This window comes from Mycteria americana, chromosome 4, assembly GCF_035582795.1.
Source record: "Mycteria americana isolate JAX WOST 10 ecotype Jacksonville Zoo and Gardens chromosome 4, USCA_MyAme_1.0, whole genome shotgun sequence".
Classification (NCBI taxonomy): domain Eukaryota; kingdom Metazoa; phylum Chordata; class Aves; order Ciconiiformes; family Ciconiidae; genus Mycteria; species Mycteria americana.
The window spans coordinates 30686697-30709368 of record NC_134368.1 but is presented as its reverse complement, the minus strand read 5'-3'; the positions used below and the strand labels follow the sequence as shown (position 1 = coordinate 30709368).

The following is a 22672-nucleotide window of genomic DNA, read 5'->3' as shown; positions in this document are numbered from 1 at the left end:
CTGCACTGAGATGTATCTGTAGCCTTATTACTTGTGGTTTTGCAGAACTGTATCATTACATAATGATGTCAGATATCGTTAGTAAATCAGATATTAGGCTCAGCTGAGTTTTGCGTAGACACATTTGTCCCTTTTAAAAAAATGCTTCAAAGTTTTTAAACCAGTAGCTACGTCATAGTATTTCCTCCAATGTGCCTTGTTAGAACCAATATTACAGCAGCAGATTTTAAAGGGTACAAAAGAAATCCCAGAAGTTCACAAATTACAGTTATGTTACCTGACTTTGCACAACATAAGTAACAATAAACAAAATACACACTCTTCATTTCCAAAGTGGGCAACAACAAAATCAACCAGTTTCCCTGTGAAGTTGACAGTCATGGAGATGGCAGGTGCAATCTCTCCCTCTGGAGACGGAAGGAGGTGATGAGTAGATTTTACAATTGGATACCTCGATAGCGCCATAATCCTACATGAGAAGAGGGAAACAATTACATTTTTGTAGTTCACAAGCATCACAAGTGTGAACTAAGCAGATAAATGTGAGCAGAAGACTAATGGTCTCTGAACTTAAACCATCAGACCAGAACACAAACTATCTCTAGCAGATTATTTTGAATTTAAAAGGTTTTCCTCTAAAATATTACTGAAGTACATGTCTAAAAATGTATTATCAAATTCATTCCTACAATAAGAAATACCATTCCATATATATGAATTCTTACACTGAGCCTTTCAAAGTCTGCATCCTCAGACAAAACAGAATTTTATGCTACCAGTAATTAAAATGTAATTTATTAGAAGTAGAAGCAGGTAGAAATACCTCTTTAAAGTGGGAGATTTCTCATTCTTTCAGCTTCTGTTTGGAATAAACCTTAAAACCATTTTGCATCAGGTTTTTCAAAATATTTCATGAAGAAAATTTCAGAGAATTACTTTTCTGCCCCATTTGCATCACTTAAAGACACAGGCTCTGGAAGAGGAAAGTTACTAAATTCCCCTCACATATGGCAAAAATTAGATAGCCGTTGCAACCACTAGGAAGTTCCATCTGCCACAGAGATCTGCATAACCCCCTGGGAAAAAAGCCACATCATAAGACACTATTTTCCAGAGGGCAAAGATATTCAAAGATGTGCAACTGGTAGTTGTTCAAGCATTAAAGTAAAATCAGACAAAAAAATCTGGTCAAACAGACATGTGCCTTTCTATGCCCATTTCCCACTATACAGCCTGAGCTGGATTTAATGAATTTAAAATTTCTAATAACTCCAGGTGCAGTTACATTTTCCAACTGCTATAACTTTTTTAAGTCTGAAATCTAAAGTTCTCATAGCCCAAAACAAAATAATGAGAAAAGTGAATCAGATATAGTACTTAGAATTCCAGACTTCCAAATCTGTACATTAAGAGGCAGGATACCATTCTCTGCATCACCAAAGCCAAAGTAGCTTCCAGGGGCAGGCACCAAAAATTGAACATTTTTAACAATGAGAAAACTTCATCTGCATTGCATTGTAATGCTAAGGAATCAAAGTGTGTTCTTAAAGACAAGCTCCAACAAGTGATAACAGTGATTATTATTCCAATTATTCTTTGCCCATGTTCTAGTGGAGTTAGTCTTGGGTAGTGTATTTACATTTATATACTGTCACTGTGCATGTAAAGATGACTCACCCCCAAGTGTGATCTCTTGTGCTTGGACCAAAATCTGTGTAAAATCCTAGCCTTTCTCCTAGCCACATTGTTGGATCATTGTTCCCAATGAATGGTTTAGAGGCATCACTCTCTATAATAGTGATAAAATCTGCACCTATAATGGGGAAGAAAAAAGAAAGTATTTCCAAATTTATAACTGTGACCTATAAAAGTGATTTATAAATTACTACATAATGTCTTTATTTCCCTTTTGATTACACAGGGATGGACACAAGCGCTTCAGGAGTCAATCAGGGCAAATCTTACACTGGCAACAGTCATGCCCAAACTTTCAGTCACTGTAGGCTACACAGCCTCTGATGGAGACATACTTAGTGTCTGGATGCCATAGCTCCTCCCTGATGCATAACTAGAGACACATGACACTGCACAGTACAGCTGGCCTGCATATACCTAGTGCAGACCATTTCAAAAGCATTAGACATAATGTGCATACACAGACTAACAGCACAGCAGCGAGTCTACTGCTTTCAACTTGATGAACAAGTGCTACACATCTGCACTTACCTTCATCTACCAAGTGCTATTCTGCTCCAAATGGTCCTGTGCAAGAGGGAGCAGGCTGCTGCCAAAACAATTAATCAGCCCATAGCAACCTAGCATCAGCCCCCAAGCATGGTAACAAAAGAGTTCCCAGCTCTAGTGAATTGTTGACCATCCACAGCCACCTCACTTTCTCAGGTCACTGTGATCCCTCCCTGTTTACATGCTGAGGTGTGGTTTTGTCAGGGGAACATGACAGGTTTCCCTATATTTTAGCTGCAGGATACAGGAAGAGCTATGCAGTTCCTCAAGGAACTGGCAGCTAAGAAAGACCTGCCCATGCCTGAAGGAAGGTGGGAGTCTGCAAGCTGGCCACAGGCTGGCTGAACCATTCAGGCTCAGCTTAAGCAGCAGGTCGGTACAGCTGCAGCAGCAGCAAGTGCTCCCTTCTTGCTGTGATTATGCCCCCCTGGAGTGCTCTCCTACTCTGGAAGGCAGATTGAGTCACCACTTCATCCACAGCCCTTCTATAAGGAATTAAGACCACTCCATCCAGCACCACTCTTGCCACATAAGATTTTTTGCTTTTGAAACGTCTTATTTAGCACTATGAAAAGCAATGTTAGCAGGGAAAATGGTAGCTTAGAGTACTTTTAAGTGGATTCCCAGGTTTTTGCTTCTATATCATTAGCATACATGCTGGCCACAGAAACAATGACTGAAACCATTGAGAGCGGTTGATGTTGGTTCACTTCAGGGCAGACAGGAGTTCCACTAACAAAAGCCATTACATGTTGCATCTTCACTGTTCCAACAGAGAGAAGATGAGCCCAAGGAATGCACACCACCACACTTTTAAAGATAACCCCTATGCTGGAGAAGTTAGCCACTCTTTTCTCTGTGGCTCTCAAAATCAGCTACTCTTCTTTAGCAAACAAATCGTTTAAGAATCTCCAGCTTAACTCTGAATGCATTAATACATTTCCTGGAAATGTTAATGTATTTTATGTAACAATATACATGTAACATAAAACTCCAGAATACTGTTTCTAGCAACCAGGAATTAAGATTTATTAATTTATATTTTGGAATTTGCTGCCTTTTTGACTTACCAATTGCTTATTTTAGAAGTGATACTTCATTACCACGAAGAAATGCTCAATGGACATAACCAGGTAAATCACTTTTTCTAATATTCATGAATTTAAACTATAGGTACCAGAAATAAATGCAATCATTACAGTTAATAAATAAATATGCAAAGATTAAATAAATACTCAGACATAAGCCATGAGCTATGGAATCACATATGTACAAGAATGCCCCAAATTTCAATTCATCAAATGTCCCAGTTGCTTTCTTGTATTGCTAGACAGCCCGCAGAGCTCAGCCCTCTGAACCTTTGGTCATGGGACAACAGAGTGAATGATGCACAAATCAGCCTCTTCCCTCTTCACTAACTCCTGAGCATCTCTGCCACAAAATCAAGGCTTGCACAGCAGGACCTGTGTCAGCACCTTCCCACTGCTGGGGTCTGTCAAACCTGAGCTGCTCAGGAAAGCCGTGTGGTACATTCACACCATAGGAGGAGAGGAGAAATACAAAGGCCAGAATGACAGCACAGATGCTTCCTAATCTCCTGAGCTGCTTTAAATCTTAAAATGGCAGTGCTCAGTCTTCCCTATCTCATGGGTATCCAAGAAAACAAGGAACACCTACAAGCACTACTGGTCAATTCCTTTCAATGCACCCTGAAGCAGCACTAATCTTTGGTCCAAATTCTTCATTTCCTATAGCTAATTTTCTAACCAAAACCCTGTCCATGAACAACAGGTGAGAGACCTTTCTTTACAGTAAAATCATGACAACTCAACCAAGCTACAATCACTATTTTTCTTTTATACATTGCTCTGGCTCAGTGATGGAAACAGACTTGTCTTTCTCCTCTGTACACCTTGTTTAGGACATTTTAATTTCAGACCCTTTAGGAATTACATAATGTTTCACATCTAAAAAAAAACACAGAGAAGTTATAAAACACTACATTTGATCTAAAAGGATATTTATCATTATTTCATTTATGCAAAGAATTTCTCTCTATAGAGTAACTCATCAGCAATATGAGGAAAAAATCCAAATAATAAACAAAGTGTTTCCTCTAACCAGAAAACTCTTTAAAATATATTTTAAAAAATTATCTCTGCAAATGGATTTTTAACAGAAGTGATTGTATTGGAACAGCTCACAAATTCAGGAGAAAGCCACTACACACAGGTCCTTGTGTTAATGCAAGAATGGACTCAGTTACCCAGCAGGTGTTCTTGCTTCTGTCTCTTCAGATGAACCCTCTCAAATATAAATGAAGTGGAAAAAAAAGTTACCTGTCTGATTAAGCAAATCAGCTGATCCTTCCAAATTAGACCATCCTTCATTGTCATATGCAAATCTGAAAGGCCAGATCATAGCAGAGAAGTCTCTTTTTGGAACCTCAAAAAAAAAAAAAAAAAGGAAAAAAGTCAAGTACAATTTGACTTTTATGTATTATACCTTTGCAGTCAACAACATCAGATACATGGTGCCGTAAAAGACATGCAAGAAGAAGTGTTTTAACCAACATATTTTCCTAAGAAAACTGTCAGGATGACAAAAGACTTCAGGTATTTTTGAGAAAAATCTTCTATTAACAAGAGGAGAAAAGTCATCATAGTTAAAATGAATTTGTACAAGTAACAGTGAATAAATGAACATGAAACTATGAATTTTTTCATCTAAAAGGAACTACCCACTTTTTTCCACATTCTAAGGTACTACAAACCTGGATGAGTTCTAAAAAGAAAGCCAACTGTGTATGTCTGTGTGCATGTGTGAATACACATGTGCATGCACATGCACACACCCAATTTCTACTTAGCTCTCATCACCTTTTCTGCATCTTTTCCTGCATTTGTCATCAATACCTCTAACAAAAAAATTACCAATGTAATACATGTCAAGAGCAAGTTTCAAAGGACTATTTCCAAACTGCCACCAAAAGAAAAAAGTCTAATTCATAATTGCAACCACCTGCATCAAAAATTCAATTTTATATTAGTAATCAATTAAATAATAGAATGGAAACATGTTAATCTATATCTGATCAAAACAGCTCTAATTTTGAATTAAAATTACTAAGTATGCAAGCAACACACTTGGACAACTTGTAAGTAATCTAAATGCTAAACTTTGTGAGCATTAAGCATCTTAATTGTTACTATCATTGCAATACCTAATCTTTTGCCAGATAGAAAACTGGAATCTTCTGATTTTTATCCAATTTCCGTAACTAGTCTAAGTCTAATCTAAGTCAACCAACTTTTCAGAGAGGCTCAATTCAGAGTTATGCATATAAATATAGAAGCATAGAATTCCTTCAGCTAGAAGGAACCTCAGGAGGTTATCTAGTCAAATTTCCCTGATATAAGATCAGGTTGCCAACAGCATTGTGCAGTCAAGTTTTGAATACAATTTAAATAAACTCATTTATAAAAGTAACATTCAAATTGAAGGTATGAGGCAAGCATCTCAGTTTTTCAGAATATTTTTTTCCTTCATAGCAGCACTATAAATCTCCAAAGACCCAGAGATTTCCCACATTCAGCATGAATTTACAAATTAAACTTTTTGCATCTTCATTTCTGCATTATTGTTGCTGAATACTTGGATACTGGTACGAAGACTTCTTCAGCACCAACCAACGCACCTAAGATATCACACATGCATTTTACTGTATATTTAAAAGTTACCCTTTTCACAAACACACTACTCACCCCTTGACCCAACTTCTTCTGGTAAGTTTTATAACGTAGACCCAATCCTAGCAAACCAACACCAACAAACAGCCACAATACTTGAAACGGAGAAATACAGAAAAATTGGTTTTAAAGCAAGAGGAAATAACGTTGTTATTATTGCAGTTAAACAGAACTGGGTATACTGTCATTCTAAGGCGTGCTATTCATAGAATGGGGAATGTATACATTTGAATTTCCACATGCCAGTGATAACACCATTCCAAAGTAGTGTAGTTAAGAGCATCTATATACGTGCAGAATATCTGTATGTGTGCAGATACACTTACATTCTCCAAAACACAACAGGCTGAGCAGATACAATATACCAAAACTCCTTGGAATATTTATGTAAAAATGATACCTACTGAAGAATTTATTATAAGAAATGAGTAAGAGCATCACGTAAACCTTCCAGTGTTTTCCTCTCTGTGTTCCAGGTATGCATTTGTAGTATACAATTTTTATTTTATATTAATACAATGTGTGGAAGAAAATTTAGTTTACTTTGCAAGACTTTAGGTGTCAGAAAGATGTGATCCCTGCCAGACCTCCAGAGCAGTCCTTTGTTTGACACATTCTTGGAAAGGCACTGTGGCTTCACAGAATGCAAATTCAGACATTTCCCATTGCTCCTTGTTGCCTTCCAAATAACTGCAGTGGACACTTAAGAGCTCTCAGGGTTTGGCATGCTGTAATTTGATGATCAAACCCCTCCGCAGCTATTTCATTTACACAGTGGCATATGGTATCTACGATGATTTTAATAACCCCAGTTTATTCTTTCATCAAACCTTTAAACAGATATGTAGTTATTTTTATGCAGGTTTTCTGGAACAATTTTGTTCCAGAAATTTTGCCATGGATGGTGTCAGAAGAAAGGACATGCTGTTTACATTAGTAAATGTCAAGCAATTTCATACTCTGCCAGATGCAAAGGTGCTTAAAGGGGAAGCTGAGAAACAATACAAGTCTGGGCATGATGAGGAAGTACAAGTTACTGTTGTAATGTCACAGAATTACCTCAGCAAGGGCTGTGCTTTGCGACAGACAGTACTTCGAAGTATTTACTCACTTTTCTGAAATGTTTTTGAGTAATAATATTTAAACCACTTGCATTGCTCCTCACGTTGCCTCGAACACACAAACTCTCAGGGCCGACGTTCTTCTGGCCCCTGAGTATATCAGGTAAAGACCTTCATAAAGATTTCAGAAACAGCACTGAAAAGCGGTGAAGCACTATCGTCTCTGGAAAGCACACATACAGCTTTCCAAATGAGGCAAGAGGTACGCAATGAAAAGTGATTTGATCCAAAGTCACAGAGGAAAAAAAAGATGCAGCAATTTGAACCTTCAGCATCCTGATCTCTGTGGGGTTAGCACGCCCCAACGCCCAGTGATTTTTTCCTTTACCAAACTTCACAACATTGACAGACTTTTTCCTTGGAAAAAGTAAGCTAACAATGAAAACAAATCTGAAGCTCAAATGATTGTAGAGAAATACTTGAAAACATCATTTGGATGGATTCCAGAGGTTTATAAGACAAAAAGCGGTAAAACCTCAAACATTTCAGTTTCTCTTAAAACCTAAGGAAAAAAGCAGACCTCATACATGTCACCTGGAAAGCTGGGATCCCTAGGCATCGTTCACAGGCAGGAGACGACAAAGGTTTCCTGAGAATAGGCCTGGTCTGAACGTGCAGCAGGGTGTCAGGATTGTGTAGTGACGCCAGTCACAACAGGCTTTGCAGGACTGCCTCCTCACACAGGAGGAGTGTCACATCATACAGCAGCTCCTGGGCCAGCCAAGTCCCATCCCACTGCCAGCCAGCTCACACAGCCCTATCAAGGGTGTCACACTGAAGGCCTTCAAAATCAACATACCCAATGGGCTGAGAAATCATTCATCTCTTTTGTATGCACATGTAATAAATCCCAAGATCCAGAAAGGCCTCCTCCTCAACTGCCAAAATGAAATCACAAATGATGCCAAATCCATTTTTACATTTTCTTTTTTCCCCAGTTCATTTTTTTTTGGTCTCCAATTAACACACTCCATGAGGAATAGCCTCTCTCTCAACCGTAACCATAGTGAATCAGCTCCTCGGTTAGTATATGTCATCATTAAAACTGGAACTAGGGCAATACCAACTACAAGTCTGGCTCTAAAACTAGCCCCAAAAAAACCATTTATAAAACATCTGAGCAAAACACTCCACTGCATTACTCTTTTTCCTCAGACAGTATTCCTAGAGTCATGGAAGAAAGGAAGTAAAATTATACTTACATAGTTTAATATAGTTTTTACTCTTTTTGAATAGTGGCTTTTGGTTGCTTTTCACTTCAAAGATAGAGCTAAGGTCTTTCTTGGGTCCTGTCAGAAAGACTACCCCAATACATAACATTATAAACCCTGTAAAAAATATAAGTCATTAGTTTTTTTCATAGAACTTTAACATATTAAACATTGCTCATAAATGCACAGTTTATAAACTGTCAGCTGTTGTGTTACATTCAACGTGATGGCTCCAAAGACAATTCAAAGCACAAACACAGATAAATGCCATACCCAACGTAGTAATGCAGGCAATATGAGATTTATTGATAGACAAGATCCAACTTATCATTGTCACAGTATTCACCTCAACTATGCCTGCAGCACTTCAAAAATTTTTAATTTACACTGTTGTACTTGTTGACATAAGCATTGCTTCCAACAAAATGAGCTAGTGACATTAAACATGCCACTAATGATAGATATTTCAAAAAAACATTTCAAAATAGTAGTTGCAATAAGAAGTCAAAGCTAAAAGATTATTTAAAATGCCACTGAACCTGTTGCACACAAAAATAATGACGTTCAAAAATTATATATTTTGTTTTCCAAATAAGCTTCTGCTAAGATTTAATACACCTGAAACAGCCTTATTAAGCCTGCTTTGTGCTGATGACTGAAGAGCAGACCTAATACTAAAAGCATCTAGCCTAAGACCCCTTCACATTATGAACTCTACTCTGGACTACGGTGAGCTCCAAAATACAGTCCACCTTTGGGTCTTTCAAGCTGAGCTCAAGGTGGGCTACTGACACTAATGCAACTTACAGCTGTTCTTGCTCCTCCCTTGCAACCCAACAGCCTGAGGATCATGATATTACCAGATAACTTTGTGGTCCCCAGCATCAGGCATGGGGTGCTAACCGAGCAATCCTCAGAACCTGTCTCATTATTCACTATGGAAACGCAGAGATATTTTAATTTTGCTGGTACTACTGGGTCCTACTACTGCACATTTTATTAGGTTTCTTCTGTTAGTGAAATATTGGTTTAAAGCCATGTTTTCCCTTCCTCCATTCATGTACCAATTGGGAGAACAATAAAAACAAGAATATTTTAATCCTTTGATCTGGGGCAAAGTAGCGAATCTTTCAGCAGACCTCCCCACCTTTGTGTATCCTAACACCAACTTCCACAGAACCTCAAGCACACTTAGCCAGCACTCTCAAGCAAAGATTGATTTGCAGTAGAGTTTCAGGGTATTACGTCAAAAAGGCTAGCACATGGTAGATAAATTATGCTAAAATGCTTCCAGGCCCCTATTGACAGCTACAACTCTCAGCTCAGCCCAGTGCTTTCAAAGTTTACTGGAATTAACCTGGACAAGAGCAATTAAGTTACACCGACATATTACAGAACCTTAAAATAACAGCTTGATGAAAAAAATACATTGTTGATTGTACATGTCTTATCTTTGCAATTGAACTGCTCTGTCACCAAGATACAAGTAACACATTTTTATATAGGAACTACAAAAGCAATTGCTCAACAGTTTGTTCCAAAACAGTGTAAGCAGAATGCAGCAGGTTGGGAGGCCATTTTAACATTGGCAGCACCTTGCATTCTTGTGCTCCAAAGCCAACAGAAGCAGCTGTGCTTTATAATAATAGACAACTAAGCACACCTATAGATGCGTTATAAAAGCTAGTAAGCGACTTCAGTGCACTAACTGTTGCAATGTACTGCGATGGTATCTTTTCTTTTCAATAGGTAGTTCAGACTAATAGTACAAGCTCTTCTCCCTTCCCTTACGACCTAAAGGACCAAAGTACCTGCAAAGAAAACATGGGAGCACAATGAATTGCATAAGAGCTCTGCTGGAGGAGGTATATGTCCTCAATATCTTTGTGGCTTAGTTAATCAACCTCAGAAGTCATGTTTTATTGCAGAGTTATAGCTGAAGATGAAATAACCATTACTCAGTATTTTCTTATTGCCCTTAGTTGTTACATTAGTTGTAGTGAAAGTTTGCAAACTAGGAAGCTGGGTCTATAGCAATGAAGAAGGGGGCACACACAAAACCTTTCTCAAAGGGAGACTGATTCAAAGCCATTAAAGTTGATGGAAGACCAGGGATCCAACCCCTCAGCATTACGTTACATCACAGTGAAGCAGCACAGAATTTTTGAATATAACGATCTTACTTTCATTGTCACTTTTCCTGGTGCAGTTCCCTACCCAAACCGCAGCAAGAGAAAGGCAGGATATTGGACAGGAGGAGAAAGCAAGAAATAGCACTTGCACCTGAAAGAAACCAGAAGAAAACAAGCAGTTTGCCAGAAAGCCAAGCTGTAAGGGAAGAAGTGCAGCAACAAATACACAATCTCATTGTATAATTTGCAAATCTTTCATAAGCAATGAGATGGCATCAAAAAGACAGAAACTGGATTCTCAGACAGAATATAAACTCATGTAGCACCATCAGTTGAGACGGCTTCAGTTCACAGTTTTCTTTTTACCAAAGAGAAAGTTAGTGCCATCTCTGTGTTACCATCCAGTGATCATGCCAGGTGAATTAATCACAAGTGTGTCTTTCAAAGGAAGTGACAGAGAAGGATTTTATATAACAGCTTTTCTTTTGTCAAGGCATTACTCAAGAAAGCATTTGACACTCCTCTACCACATGCTTTCTTCATATAACTTCAAAAAATAAAATTAAATTAACTGAAATAACTGTTTCTACAGACCCCCAGAGTGCTTTCGGGACAAAGAAAACTGCAATAAATGTAATGGAACTCTGCTCAAAACATAACAAACTGAAACCTTGCATGTGATTGCTGTAATATATGAAACGCATATGGAGACTAAAAAACTGGAGTGACGGAAAGTGGCTGCAAAGACATTTACGAAATCTAAAACCATGGGATCAACAAGTCAACCACAGCATTCATTAATCCTTTCCAAACAAAATATAGGATAACATGTCACATTTTAAAATGTGCCACGCACTTAGCCGAAGACTACGTTTGGCAATATAAGTGATGAAACATGCTACTGAAACACATTAGTACCTATTAAGAAAATAATTCTGGAGACAAAACTAGAAAGGGTTGGTTTCATTTCCACCTTCCCAATTTTATCAAGGGATCATTTTGCTAAAACCTTTATATTTGCTCACCTCAGTTCTTCCTCACTGGCAAATACCTGACAATTTCTTTTCTTCCTCTCCTGTTTGCATGTTTCTGACACTGCAGGCTTATCGACATTCCACCAAACATGCTGTTGTGTCCACAAAGCATAAGGTAGAGCCACATGGAAATGAAGCTCAGGTCTCAGATGCAGACTAGCTAGATCAGCAGGATGCTGCACTTTGCTCCTCAGAGCCAGGCTAAATAAGGCACTGAATTATGTTACAGTCACAGTAACAAGCCTTCATAAACCCCTGAGTTTCCAGAAACTACATTGTTACCTGAGGTATCATACTGCTATCTTAGGTAGCTAGCATACAGGTGCATTCACACCCTGGATTGCAGCCATATTTTTTGGCTGACTGATTAACAGATCTCTTCCTCAGTTGTGTACTGAGTTATCAGACTTTTTTTTCCACTTTGTCATTTTCCCTCAACTGAATTCCATTTTCTGCCCACATTTTAAACTACTTCTAACAGTAAAGAAACAAGCAGATTATTTTTTGCACGTCTCACTAATTTCCTCCTAGAAACTCTTACCATAGTAAATCAAATAGAAGCTGAGCATTTGGAAAGACTATTTATACACTAAATACATTTAAACATCTGGTTGAGGCTAAAGCAAGCATATTTGTATTTGTTCATAGTCATAAATGTACCTAAAAGAAGATGGGAGCTTTCTCTAGCATAAATTCCTCCAGGTACAAATTTATAAGCTGTACACCATACACAGAAGAATAATTCAAGAACATAGGCAAACATGGCTGTACTCATGGCTTTCCCAGGATGCAGACAGCTAATAAAGCATCCAGCCAGTTGAGGCCACACACACATAGTAAAGACAGCAAGAATGTTGCCTGCAACAGCAGCACTCCAGGTGTGTAAATAAAGGAGACCAGCCGAAGATGCTAAACCTGTGAAGGGACAGAAAAGAATAGAGTAAGTCACAGTCATGTATATTATCTGCCACCTTATCACAATCTGTCTAGGAAAAAAAGAGAGTCTGGGAAATATAACCATGCTTTGTAGCCATGAGAACCACATCACTAGGAGGACAGTTATTCCCAATAGCCAAAGACAGCCTCTTACTTTTCCCAATATCTCATTCTCTTAAGGATTGCCTATTCAGCTGAAAACAGTGCAGCAAAAAGACAGCAGAGAAATCAAGAGCCAAAATTGAACCATTTTTCTTACACAGAGCTCTCTCAGCACAACAGAGGGATGATGCAGCTTTTCAGAGATTAACAGGTCTGCCTGTTATTAACCTCCTTTAACATGATATAGAAAGAATCAAATAGGTTAATGTGATGGGCAAGAAATAACCATAATAACCATATGATGGGCAAGAAAACAACTACTAATCTTTACTAACTGCAAGATCCTCGATTTACCACACTGTCTTTGACTGTGATGGGATTTGACCCCAAACAGAACATTAACAACCACAGAAACTCTCTATAACAGGACGACTTCATTTAAAAACTTTATTGTAGGTACGAAAATGTTTACTAACTTTCACATCATGATAGAAAATGTATAGAAACATTTTTAATATTTTACTCTCATGCATCAAGGTTCTGAGCATTTTAGAATACAATGCTTGAATCAGCTAAAGAACCATTCTGTACTTGTTTTAAAATAGCAACGTGCATACATGAAAAATCAAATGCTCATACTCACATTACAATCTGCACACACAGTTCTTAAAACTAACACCTGCACAAAAAGGTAAATTATTTGGGCAACTGATGGTTTAAGCATTGCCAACTCTTGTGCCTGTATTGTGACTTTCCTGATATCTGGTATTATATTTTGGTTCCTGACTAGGAGAAACTCAGTTTGCATTAAATTTCTTGTCTTCAAGGTTGTGGAAAATTACTTGAAAGTGTTGGCTCTTAAGTGCTCCAAAAGAGAAGGTGAATAAGAAAAATGCAAAACATAACTCATCATTTCCTTTGGTCTCTGTATTTTGATGTCCCAATTTATTATTAAACATTTGTAGGAAGTACTGCTTTGTCTTCTTGGTATAAACATCTACAAACAATTAGCTAAGGCCAAAAAAGAAGCAGATTTATGTTTTTATTAAACAACATTTATACCACTAAATTTCACACAGATGGGCCTACAAATTAAACCAAGCTGCATCCATCCATCCATGGTGAGAAGGCATGGAAAACACACCTCTCCACAGTTCAAGAGCAGAATTATTTCTGTCTCCTCCTACTTGCTCCATGCATAGCTTGCTCCACAGCATAGCTACACCATCCTCCTGAAAATGGATGTCCAGATCCAGCACTTGAATCCCTCTTCCCACCACCCAAGACCGATATGTATGCAGTATGACCAGTATGCAGGCTGATTCACAGATATATTGCTCCAGCAGAACTGCTTTGATGTTCATACTATTTTACTGCCTGGAAATCTTGGCAACTAAGGAGACAGAAGGCAAGCTTGCCTCCAGGTGAACTGCTGATTAAATTACAAGTTATTGTGCCTCCTGCAGAATGGAGAGGCTTGCGTCATCTCAACATCATAACCCTAGATGTAGCCTTACAGAATGCAGATGATGAGAACCGAGATGCTACTCATGGGAATGGAACCTCAACTAGGGGCTTCTGAAGAGAACACCACTGCAATGGCCTGGAGATTTGGCCTTTAACCCTTAATCAACTGGTCAGATGTGTATACTACAGTCAGTGACAGACAAAAAGACGCTTTGAATTGCAATTGACTTTTCTGAGATGTGGTGTAGGGTCAGAGGGCTGGAGTAAAGGGAATAAGGTAATAGAAACAAAAATTCTGCTCAGGATTTGCACCTACCTACAAGAAACCAGGCAAAACTGGTGACAGAAGACCAGCTCCAAAATGAAAGCATCAGTCCATGAGCCAGGCCCAACAGAACTGTACCTCTGATACAACAATAAGGAAAAAGAAATCACACATTAATATAAACACCTGGCATTGAGAAAGAAACTTCTAGACATACAGACAAGGATGCTTGGTAATATTTTATAATCCTTTTATTTTAAACAGAGCTCAATTTGACCACAAAATACCTTTATCTCACACCCTGCTATATTTTTTTCCCTTTACTGGACATAAAAAAACCATATAGTTGAAAATAATAGCAGTTTATCATAATGCATAAGCGAGCTATGTTCAGCAGCAGCAGCACTCCACTGAAGTACTGGCTACAAAAGGCAAAAAGAACTCAGAAAATAAGAAGGAGGAATCCACCACAAACAGAAGTATTTTCTTCACGTCAAATACGGGATCCTACAGCATCTAACATGGCTATGAGTCTTGGGTAGCTCTTGTGTATACTAATTGCAAATTATTAACTACCTCACCTGCCACTACACATAGTTGACTCAGAATAACTAATCTGGTCTCTTTCTAGATTTTGGAAGCCAGGTGATCAACACACAGCATTAAGACTACATTCTTACTAACCAAAACTTCTACAGAAGCATATCTTTTAATACTGCACATAGTTTACTTCTTTTATCTGCATGCATCTCTGATATACACTACTTCCTACCATCTCCTCTCTGAAGTCAACTGCTGGATTCATTTACTGCATATTATAGATGCACTTCATTCATAAGTCCTTGAACCTCAGTCCTAATTTAAAAATTGTTTTTCAATATGGCAAATCAAGTTTTTTATTGCTGAAATAAAAATCATTCTATATTAAAAAAATTTAAGATTTATTGGTATAGACACAATGCTCAGAGGTATCTGAAAACAAGAATGAATCCACAAATCATCTGTGTGAAGTACCTTGTACTCGCTTTATTCTATGTAAGTTCTTATACCATCATCTGGTTGAGTTTCAATTTGTCACCCACTACGGCACTGGCTTTTGATTAGTTTTGTTTAAATACTACTAATAAAAAAACACTTACCCATATGGATTAGGATCTGGACCTGTATGTGGATGTCCACTTACTGCCCATCTAGAAATTAGTGAGACCTCCCCAAATATCCACAGGGTGAGGAACATGAGGCTGCCAAAAGCAATCCCTGACAAAAGCCAATGAGAGTGGGAAACAGTCTCTCTAACTGCATTACCAGTTCTGTTTGCTTCTTGTTTCCTCTTGCCTCCACCTAGAATAAGAACAGAAATATAGCTGAGGAAACTGTGAAATCCTATTAGAAAGGGTTACTGAGAAAAAGAAATAGCCAAGATCACAAAATTACCAGAATAAATTACTGGCTCAGACACAAAAGATAACTTATCTGATCATTTGTGGAAATTGGTAAGACAAAAAATCTCTAATAACATTCCTAGGTCTGTCAGGAAAAGCCACTTACCTTAAGGGTACAAAAATGGCAACCTGCCCATACGATTCTTCTTCGTACTACTGGAATTTAAATAATTAAGTTGGCTTTGAAAATCAGCAGAAAAGTTATTAGAATTTGTTCAGAGGATTCTGTTCTCTGAAACTCTAAACTCCAATAAGAACAAAACCCGACACTTTCAAAGAAGCCAGAAATAAATTCCCTTCCTTCTCCTTTTTCCGTGCACTTTACATCCTCTCTCGCCTAAGGAGGAAGCAGCACCTTTAATTGCATAGACATATTGCTTTGTCACCTTCCTAATCTCCTGCTGTAGATTCCCTTTCTAAATTATGATGAAAGCTCAAGCTTAATTTATCTTATGTAATGCAAGTCTACGAACAATACGCACAATGCCAATTTATATTCACTTACACATAGATAAGGTCTTATCTTTCAGTTAATTCATTCAGGTTATACTGAGAAGGAAGGAACTTCTGAGGATTTAATTTGAGCTGCCTTAACTAACCAACCCAACCTCGCTGTCTTCCTTGGCAATACTACCTTCACAGTTTTCAAGTGTGCTTAGCCTATGCCAGCCCCCACTGCTGTGTACTCTGTCCAGGCGCTCCAAGAACTCAGGCAAATTTTGACCAGGACAACTTGTCCACTCTTCCAATTCTTTCTGTTTATTTTTCCACATCAGCTTTGTCCTGTCTCCCTTTCTCTGTCAAAGGATATGCACTGGCAGAGAAACTCAGAGAGTAGTCTGAGTTAAGAAAATAACAGAAATACCACAGATGTTTCATGTTGGAATGAGGATAACCCATTCTGGTTTTATTGGTCCAGGTTATGCCTTTGTTTGTGTTACTGTCACATTATTGATACTGCAATTAGTTGGCAGTTCCAACACCAACTTACTACAGCTTGTATGAATTATGGTATTGATTCTGCCACGTTATGGGCAGATGGAAATACCCCATGGTTTCTAAAGTCTGCAATGCTCATGCATCAGGTCTAAAAACAGACTATACTGGGAAAAAAAAAACAATCAAAACCCAGTGACACATAGACAGGTATACCTTAGGATGTTTTCATAACTGCCATTTTTGCTGTAGTATGCTTACCTGAATAAATTTGCTCCACTGCTGCTATAAAACCAATTGTCAGTATGACAGTATTGGCAGCTTGTGAGCTCCAGACTGGGTTTAGTGAGGTATACCAGATGCGAAGAACAAGGAGCATTATCTTGCCTAGCATGAAGCCCCATATCCTGATGAACCTGTAAGAATCAGTTTTTGAAATAGTGATGCATTTGAGGAAAAAAAATAAACAAATCTTAACTTCTCAGGGAAAAAAAAGAAAACACCTTTTAATATAAAGAAATATCAGTTACAGTCCTATCAGTATAAGAAAATACCTTTGTAAACTGTTTCCTGACCACCATGTTACTGTTTGAACCAGCAATGAGGAGGAAACACCTGCAGCCAAGATGAATAGTCTAATTGAAGCATTTGGTGCCTGGTATGATGCTAAGCTTCCTACAAACAAACACACACATACAGAGGTTGCTTTAATGGGCAATAGAGATCAGGTAATAAGGATTTCCTGTACATTAGTGCAATCTTGTCTGTAATTTGGATGGCTACACCATTCATCTGAAAACACATGACACTACACCTTTTTAAACAAACCAAAGAAATGTAGGTATGGATAGAAACTGGGTATATATGACATTATAGCAGTTACCATTTTCAGGAAAAAAAAAACAACACGAAGCAATTATCCAAGATTGCAATGATTGCCTTAATTTAAGTACTTACGGTCATCGATTCCATAAATAGGATATACGTATAAAATATCTAAGCATACAGGTATTCCTGAACAGTGCAGTTACTTAACTCAAAAGCCATAAAATTTTATGTATGGTGACTACTCCTTTCTGAAAAGGATGGCTTTTGCCACACTGCACTTAAATAACTCAAAAGCCATAAAAGTAAGTGCTCCTTTCGGACCAGTCACCATACATTGCACAAGGATTAGTAGGCAATTGCCTTAGCAGGTGTGAACAAGGCTTTCTCTGGCCCAGTATCTGGTCTCAGAGTGGTCATTAGCAGCCTGTGTCATCTTGTTACTGGAAACTGTCACTCCCCTAGTCACTGAAAGAGGCCGTGCACATGCATCTCCACCATTTTCCAGGGCACAGTGACCCCACCTTTATCAGCAGTTTTAAACTCTGCTAGCAGGTTTCCAATTGAAGTGACTATGGGTCACACACATTCTCGTGACTTCTTCAGTCAGCGTGGCAAATTCTAGCCCAGGACCAGTGACAAACAGCAGGAGAAGCAACATCGTTTCGCTACCAGCCATTTGCTAAGTGAGTATGAGTCAAACTTGAAGAGATGTTAAGCAAGGAATGCCAGAAATGGAGCTGCTGATTCTGGCAATGCATGCTAGGAATCTTCCAACCACCTATTTGCTCATTCTGCTCAGAGTAAAAGATGCAAAGCTTAGAGCAAAGATGGCAAAATTAAATCCATGTGGGGTAAAGATTTACTTATATGGACTTTAGCAGAGATTGCATGTACAATGCACGCAGATTTCTATCACTAAATTGTGCTGAAATCCGTCACTCTGCCTCTTCAAATCTTTCATCACTTGTTTTGCCTACTTAGAGTAGACACACCTTTTGTTGCTGAGCAAGTACACCCAAAATGTAAATATATCTATCCAAACACGCCAATTTACTGTGTGTTGTCTGAAGAGACAGATTCAAATGGACACTACCACAGGGGTAGTTCGTTGCTATTTTGTTTTTGTTTTTTTTTTTAATAGAACACAAAATCAAGTAGTATGAAAGGATACAGAAATTAAAACAAAAGTTTCAGAGAAAATAAAGCTTCCTGAAAAGGCAAAAAGAAAGATAATGACGAATAAGGGAAGAGCCTTTTCCATCAAAACAAAAAAAACTCCAACCCCCTAAATATTCTGGATTTAGCTAAGCATGAAGAATTTCCAGATTTTTTGATTGTGAAATTGAAGACTGACTATTTCTAGCGGAATGGGGTAGAGTATGCATGGGGTAGACTGTTCTGCCTGATTTTGTTCAACAAGCTCCAGAGGAAGGCCATGGCCTTTCTGAGAAGGGAAAAAGATCAAAAAGAGAAAGAAGGAAGAAGTGTCTAAATATGAAGAAGGAAAGAAAGCAGGAAGAATTGAGGAACAGGAGAAACAGCAGCACAGTATGATATGACAGAAATAATTTAAAAGACAGAATGAAGTGATGAGAACCAAGTGAGTGGAAAGTCCTAAAGCCCAGTCCTGCCTGTGTAAGGGCATCTGGATAACTTGAGAACCTGCAGTAGGGAGGCAAGTAAAGAGTGAGAGTTACCATTCGCTGCTAAACTCCTTGCTGGAGACAAAGAGGGTGAGGAACATGCTCTTACATCTTCCCCAAATGCTAATGCTCACTGTAGGGCAACAGGTAAGAAGAATACAGAGTAAGTACAGTAGAGCTGGGAGAGAATATGGTGTAGACTTGCCAAGAGGTGGACAATATTAGAAGTGTTTGGGAGCTGGAAACAGCAGAGGGATATTGTCACTGTGGGAACATTTCCTGTTCAGGCAGGAACGAGAGGTCATACCTGCATACAGCAATGCTCAGGTTAGCCCAAAAGTCAGGATGCATACAGTTTCAGTCTCCCCATGCTCTGGAGTCCTTCTGTGACCACGTCCATTAACACATCCTTTCCCCAGATTACTACTGAAGGTGCTACCTTTTTGTTTGTAGTTAAAGTCTTCAGGAGCTTGTGATTCAGGTGAAGTAAATGGGCATAAACCAACAGACTTTACACACCATTATAGACCTGTCACTGTTCTTTACTTAGCAGAACAAAAATTACACACATTTAAGCAATTTCCATCTCTTTTGGCAAAGTGAACTAGTAAACTTAGCAAGATGATCTGAAGGACTAATCTTAAATAAATTTTGTGTTACTGTGATATCTGAATTTGCACTCTGCTTTGAGTGCAAATTTGTGCTCTGCTTGAGCACACTAATTTGAAATTGCACTCTGCTTACACTCATTACTAGTTTCTAAATTAGCAGATCTTGTAGAAAGTAATGCACCGAGTACTGCTGCAGAAAGCTGAAGTGGAAGACTCTGCTCACTGAAAAGCTTATTAAAAAAGAACAAAAAAGTATTAGGATGGATACGACAAAGAACAGAAAGAGAAAAGAACATGGTAAAAGTATACTTCATTTAAACTGATTAAACCAATGAGCTGTGTTCAGTTCTAACACCTTTTTAGAGATAAAGAACAAGAATTCTTTCTAAAAATAAAGTAATGCAGTGAAAGTAAATAAGATGATCCTGTTCTGTCTTCTACCATTAAAGAAGAAAATTATATGGAAAGTGATTCTCTGATTATCATCTTACATTGGTAAATGAGGAGCCAGGAACTGCTGCTTCTGAAACAGAAGCCAAAAACTGCTGCTTCTGAAAGACACCAGATATCAGCAGCACTTTCCCTGTACGCAGGATGGAGACCTTTTTCTCCTCTGAGTTCATCCAGGTATTGCAAACTCATTAGCAATAACTTGCTTCTGAATGTGGCTGTAGCTGCCAAACTTTCTCCCAACAAACTTTCAGAAAATCAACAAAAGCTAAGACTTGCACCAGTTAGCTGAAGACCAAAGAGGGAATCCCAGTAAGTCTTGGTTTATGGAGGAGCATGTGGGATGGGTAGTGAGGCAGTTTTGTCTTGAATATAAGATCAAACTTTCTTCCTGCGCAACTGACAATATGAGAGCCATCTCACACTCAGGATGAGTCTATAACCCCATCAATATGCTACAGGCATACAGACACATTTAAGAAAGAAAAAAAAAAAACATATTAACAAAAAATAACCTGCTTCAGAAAGTACCATAAAGAACATTTCACAGACAATTACTTTTATAATAGCCCCAAGCTGTTCTGTACCATCTCGTCTCTACCCATTGTCACAGGCACGGAACTTCTATACAAAAGACACCAGCTCTGCCGATCTCTGTGCAGTATCAAAAACTTTTTTCCTATTGGGCACGACTTGTACTAATTTAAAAGCTTCTAGAAATAAAAGTGAAATGAGATTTGTCTTTAGTTATGCAGTACTGGTCTAAAAACCAACACAATGGATGCAAATAATATTCCTCTGACCATATATAAAAGCTCGAGAGAAAAAGAAAAGCATCAGTTTGGGAGAGTAAGAACTTCTTATTCCTGTCTCTTTTCAAAGTCATCTGAATTTTGAGGCAATTTGGAATGTTTGTTCTTATGCCTTGATACCAAGATGGAATCTATAACTCACTACGGTGTATACTTACCAACCATAGCCAGTCTCAGAAGGGCTAGGATGTACTTATTATTAGCCAACCTCCAAAAAGGGCCAATTATCAAGAATACTGGAGAAAAGAAGGCAACAGCAAAAACTTCTAGACCCGTGAGTGCCAGTGTCTGAAGGGGGAAGTAATAGATCATCGGTGGCAGTGCATGGTAAAGAGACCAAGAAATGTAGCCTAAAAAAAAAAGAAAAAAAAAATCGTATATTTGCAACAGCATAGTTTCCTGGAGATTACTTAAAAATATACCATTTCATACTTCCAAATGTAGAATATCAAGTGTATTTGAAAGTAGTTCAAGTAACAATAGCCACTTTCTGTGAAGAAATATTTGCTATTTCAAGCTAAACAAACACATTTGCCCAGGAAATAGAACAATGAGAAGAAAACAGCTCTTCCCCCACTCAGACAGTAGCTCCTACTTTGATCCTCAGTGAAGGAGTGCTCAATCTAGGAAAGAATTAGTGTTCAGAGGGAACAATGCTGGCTAAATAAGCAGTCCACCCACAGTCTCTGGGCTCCTCAAAGACACATTGGTAGCTAAATGAATTACTCTAGTAAATCGACGCGCTGCTCTCCCCTGAAGACACCTTATTTAGGCACACTAGCGCTGCGCTACGATTTTCTACACGTTTTGGAGGAGATGCACCAAGCACCTGAGCCCGCAGTCCCGTGGGTACTGGGGTCTGGTGACCACCTGCAACGCCGTGACTCGCTCAGGGCAGCACCGCACAGCTCGGTACCGGCTCTACAAACACCTGCACAAACACTCAGCTGGGCACGCAATAAGCCCCAGGCTGATCCAAGAGACAAAAGGCATTCCAGCACTAGAAGAAAAAAAGAACCCAAAGAAGAACACTCGGCAGTGACCAGTATTTACTCATTTCCAGCGGAGGAGCTTATTTTGAAGCACCTTTCACGGGCAACACCTCCCCACAGACTGTAAACCCCACGGCGCTACGGGCGCCGGCCGCTCCCGAGAGAGACCCCAGCGCTGCCCTGCCGCAGGGCTCCCAGGCGAGGCTGAAGGAGGCCGACCGGTGCCGTTAACCGCTTCCTTGGCGGGGCGGCAACCGCCGCCTCTCCCCCGGCCCGCACCGGGCACCGCGGCCCCTCACAGACCCCTGCCCCCAGCCCCATCGAGCGGCACCACCACCACCACCTACCCAGGAAGCTCTCCGAGAGAACGGCCTTCCACAGGGGGAGCATCGCTCCGCGACGCTGCCCGGCTCGGGTCGCCGGGGGCTTCGTCCCTCTCGTCCGGAGCCGAGTCGCGAGTGCCCGGGAGGGCGCGGCGCCGCCGCCCGTCCCGCCTCACGGAGCCCGCACGGCACGCGGCCGCCAGGGAGCGGGTGCCACAGCGCCGCCTGGCGGAGCGCGGGCGGCTCCGCGCGGCGCGGCCCCGGCCGTGACGGGGCGGCAGGGGGGAGCCGGTTCCCCGGGCCAGGGGCGGTGCGGCCCCGGGCCCTGCGGTTGCGCAGCCGCGAGAAGGGGCAGGGAGGAAACCTGCCAGCTA

At 39.5% G+C, this 22672-nt stretch overlaps 1 protein-coding gene across 1 annotated transcript in view; it reads right to left on the bottom strand.

Annotated features, from left to right (window-relative positions):
• Positions 1-22447, bottom strand: part of CWH43 (cell wall biogenesis 43 C-terminal homolog) — a 33204-nt gene extending 10757 nt beyond the window's left edge. Inside the window, exons 1-12 of the mRNA XM_075499209.1 lie at positions 22323-22447; positions 21142-21333; positions 17194-17314; positions 16901-17055; positions 15401-15602; positions 14313-14401; positions 12152-12406; positions 8317-8442; positions 6009-6088; positions 4584-4689; positions 1678-1813; positions 320-469 (exon numbers count right to left, since the gene is read on the bottom strand). Of these exons, the coding sequence (XP_075355324.1) occupies positions 320-469; positions 1678-1813; positions 4584-4689; positions 6009-6088; positions 8317-8442; positions 12152-12406; positions 14313-14401; positions 15401-15602; positions 16901-17055; positions 17194-17314; positions 21142-21333; positions 22323-22365 (1655 nt within the window). The 5' untranslated portion in view covers positions 22366-22447. The remainder of the gene's footprint in view (positions 1-319; positions 470-1677; positions 1814-4583; positions 4690-6008; positions 6089-8316; positions 8443-12151; positions 12407-14312; positions 14402-15400; positions 15603-16900; positions 17056-17193; positions 17315-21141; positions 21334-22322) is intronic.
• Positions 22448-22672: the final 225 nt, after the last annotated feature.